General features: G+C 37.0%; 1 protein-coding gene across 1 annotated transcript; it reads left to right on the forward strand.

Moving 5' to 3' along the window:
• The first annotated feature begins 288 nt into the window (after window positions 1–288).
• On the forward strand, window positions 289–1,713 carry LOC149252481 (uncharacterized). Its single transcript, XM_089454162.1, has one exon. The coding sequence runs from the start codon at window positions 289–291 to the stop codon at window positions 1,711–1,713; it is 1,425 nt and encodes a 474-aa protein (XP_089310288.1).
• Window positions 1,714–2,600: the final 887 nt, after the last annotated feature.

The raw sequence follows: 2,600 nt of genomic DNA on the forward strand, positions 1-2,600 counted from the left end.
CAAACTACTTTTACAAAATTAAATTTTTAAATAATATAATTCCATTCAATTACCAAACAAATGGAATGATTCCTCAATAGTTCGTTGGATTGAACCAAAACCGAAAATTATTAAAAGGTTATGCGTAGGAATTTGGAATGGTAAAAAATCAGAGGTGCTCTGACAAAGTCTGCTGGTGGTTGGGGCCTGCTGGACTCGAGGACCTTTGGAAAGGCGCTCCTATGCAAATCTTTATGGAGGGGCATCTTCGGTGAGGGATCATGGAGCAATATCATCAAAGTGAAATATATGCGCGGTAAAGGCCTAGAATATTGGTATCGTTTGGGAAGGATTGGAACAAAATATGGATCTGCCATATGGCTCAGCTTTCGAAAGCTGGAGAAATTTTTCTTAAAGCATTTGAAATGGTGTCTTCAGTCGGGCAGTAGAATTCTTATTGGAGTTGACCCCATTTTGTCTGGACGTGAACGCATTTCTATTCCTGAAAAGATTTTACTCTTCCTTCACTGCAAAGGTTTTTTTACATGGGATAAATTGATCGCGGGATGGCATGGCCCGCTTCCAATCTGGAAATCCGCTGATGACCTTGGCCTTCCGCAGTCCATAAAATGCCTTTGGACCCCTGTCTGGAATTCTCTGAGAAATTGTGGCTTCTTCCAATCTAGCCCACAGGATTATTTGGTATGGAATACGCCATCTGCAAATTCTCAGTTGTGTGTAAAGGATATTTATGCTCTTATGATCAGTATGAAGCCTGCGCTCTCATCTATTTTCCCATCGGCATTCTGGAAATCGGGCTGCTCTCCCAAAATGATATATTTTTCATGGCTGGTGTTTTATAATAAAAATTTATCTTGGGAGAATTTGATGAAGAGGCAGTGGCATGGGCCGAGTAGATGCTGTATGTGCGAATCAGCCGAAGAAACAAACTTTCACATGTTCTTCAAGTGCAACTCTCTCTTGGAAATATGGCAGGTTTTGGCAAGTCTTTATGGCTTCCCTCTGGTTTCTCATGCCTCTTCCCAAGAAGCTTTTATATGGTGGAGCCAGCAAAAAGAATCGTGGAGACCGATCATTTTAATTGTCTTATGGTGTGCCTGGAGATGGAGAAATAACAAACTTTTTAACGCTGCAAAGGAACCTCTGAAGGATATTTGTCAAAGTATAATTCTCATCTATGATTCTATCCCCAAAATCCTTTCAAATTCTAGTGCTGTTAATAGAAATGTGCAGGTACCTCCTTCGTTCAGGTCCCCAAGGGCCTTTTTCGACGGCGCATCCCAACAAAATTCATGTGGTGCAGGTGTGTTCATTCAAATGGACGAGAATCTTCAATATTATCTCTCTTGGAATGCAGGTGTGGGCACAAATAGTCTGGCTGAGGCTAAGGCCCTTGCGGCTCTCCTCGCTTTTTGTTGCTTTCTTGACATCAAGCCCATCTATGTTTACGGGGATTCCAAAACAATGGTGGATCATGTAAATGGAAAAGGTTTTGTAGGCTGCCCTCACCTCTCTGTGTGGATGGATCGGATAATGTTTTTCTGGAGATGTTTGCAGGAGTCTACAATTCAGCATATCTACAGAGTTTGGAACCTGTGTGCGGACTGCCTATCTAAGGAGGCGCTCCTTATGGATTCTGGTGCATGGTCCTTGAAAATTTCTGTTGGCAAGGATTCCTATATCATACAGGACTTTTGTATTCCGGGATTCTGACTCCCCTTTTTTGTGGTCTCCTCTGTGCTTTTCTTTTGCTTTTCTCCTTAGATCTGTCCTGGCATATGTTTACATCTGTTTAGGTTGTCAAGATCTGTCAAGGCATATGTTTGTATCTGTTTTATGTCACAACTATATCCGTTTTTTTGGTCCCAGCTGGTGCTGGACGGTATGCTAATGTGTCCAGGCTATATGCTCTGATCAGACTCCTTTGGACTATATTCCTCATATTTTGTATGAATGATCTATTATACACACTCATTATAATACAATTCAACTTTTCTTTCTGAAAAAAATGACTAGTTAAAAGGTAATGCTTAGGAATTTGGAATAGTCAAAATTCAAAGCTGCTGTCATTGAATGGTGCGATTCTACGACTAAATGTCGCCGGTTTCTTATTATTAAGAATATGACATCTATTTTCACATTAGAAAAAAAATCAATAAAGAATAATAGCGTTTTAAAAATTTATTTTAAAGCAAAATGATGAAGTGCCGTGTTATTTTAGAGATATTAAAGAGAAAATCGTAGGAAATAAATATTATATATGGATTAATAAATATTATAAATTATAAAGAGAAAATTGTGTGAAATAAATATTATTTATTATTCTCGTGATTATGTGCGACACTTCATCATTTTGAAGTAATTTTCTTTTTAAATTTTATTCTCGTAAATTTTATTTATGGTTTTTATTTTTCAAATTTAATTGTTAATTGTTATTTTTTTTTCATAAATATATTGATGTATATTTTATATGAGGAATATATGTATATTATCAACATGGTCAACATTCATCATATCATTTGTACGTGGGTAATAAAGATTTCACTCCTAACCACCATCAATAATCTTAATTGATTATATTATATTAATTAATTATTTTA

This window comes from Pinus tabuliformis, chromosome 7 (genome assembly GCF_031772625.1).
Source record: "Pinus tabuliformis cultivar Carrire ecotype Pingquan chromosome 7, CPIR1, whole genome shotgun sequence".
Lineage (NCBI taxonomy): Eukaryota > Viridiplantae > Streptophyta > Pinopsida > Pinales > Pinaceae > Pinus > Pinus tabuliformis.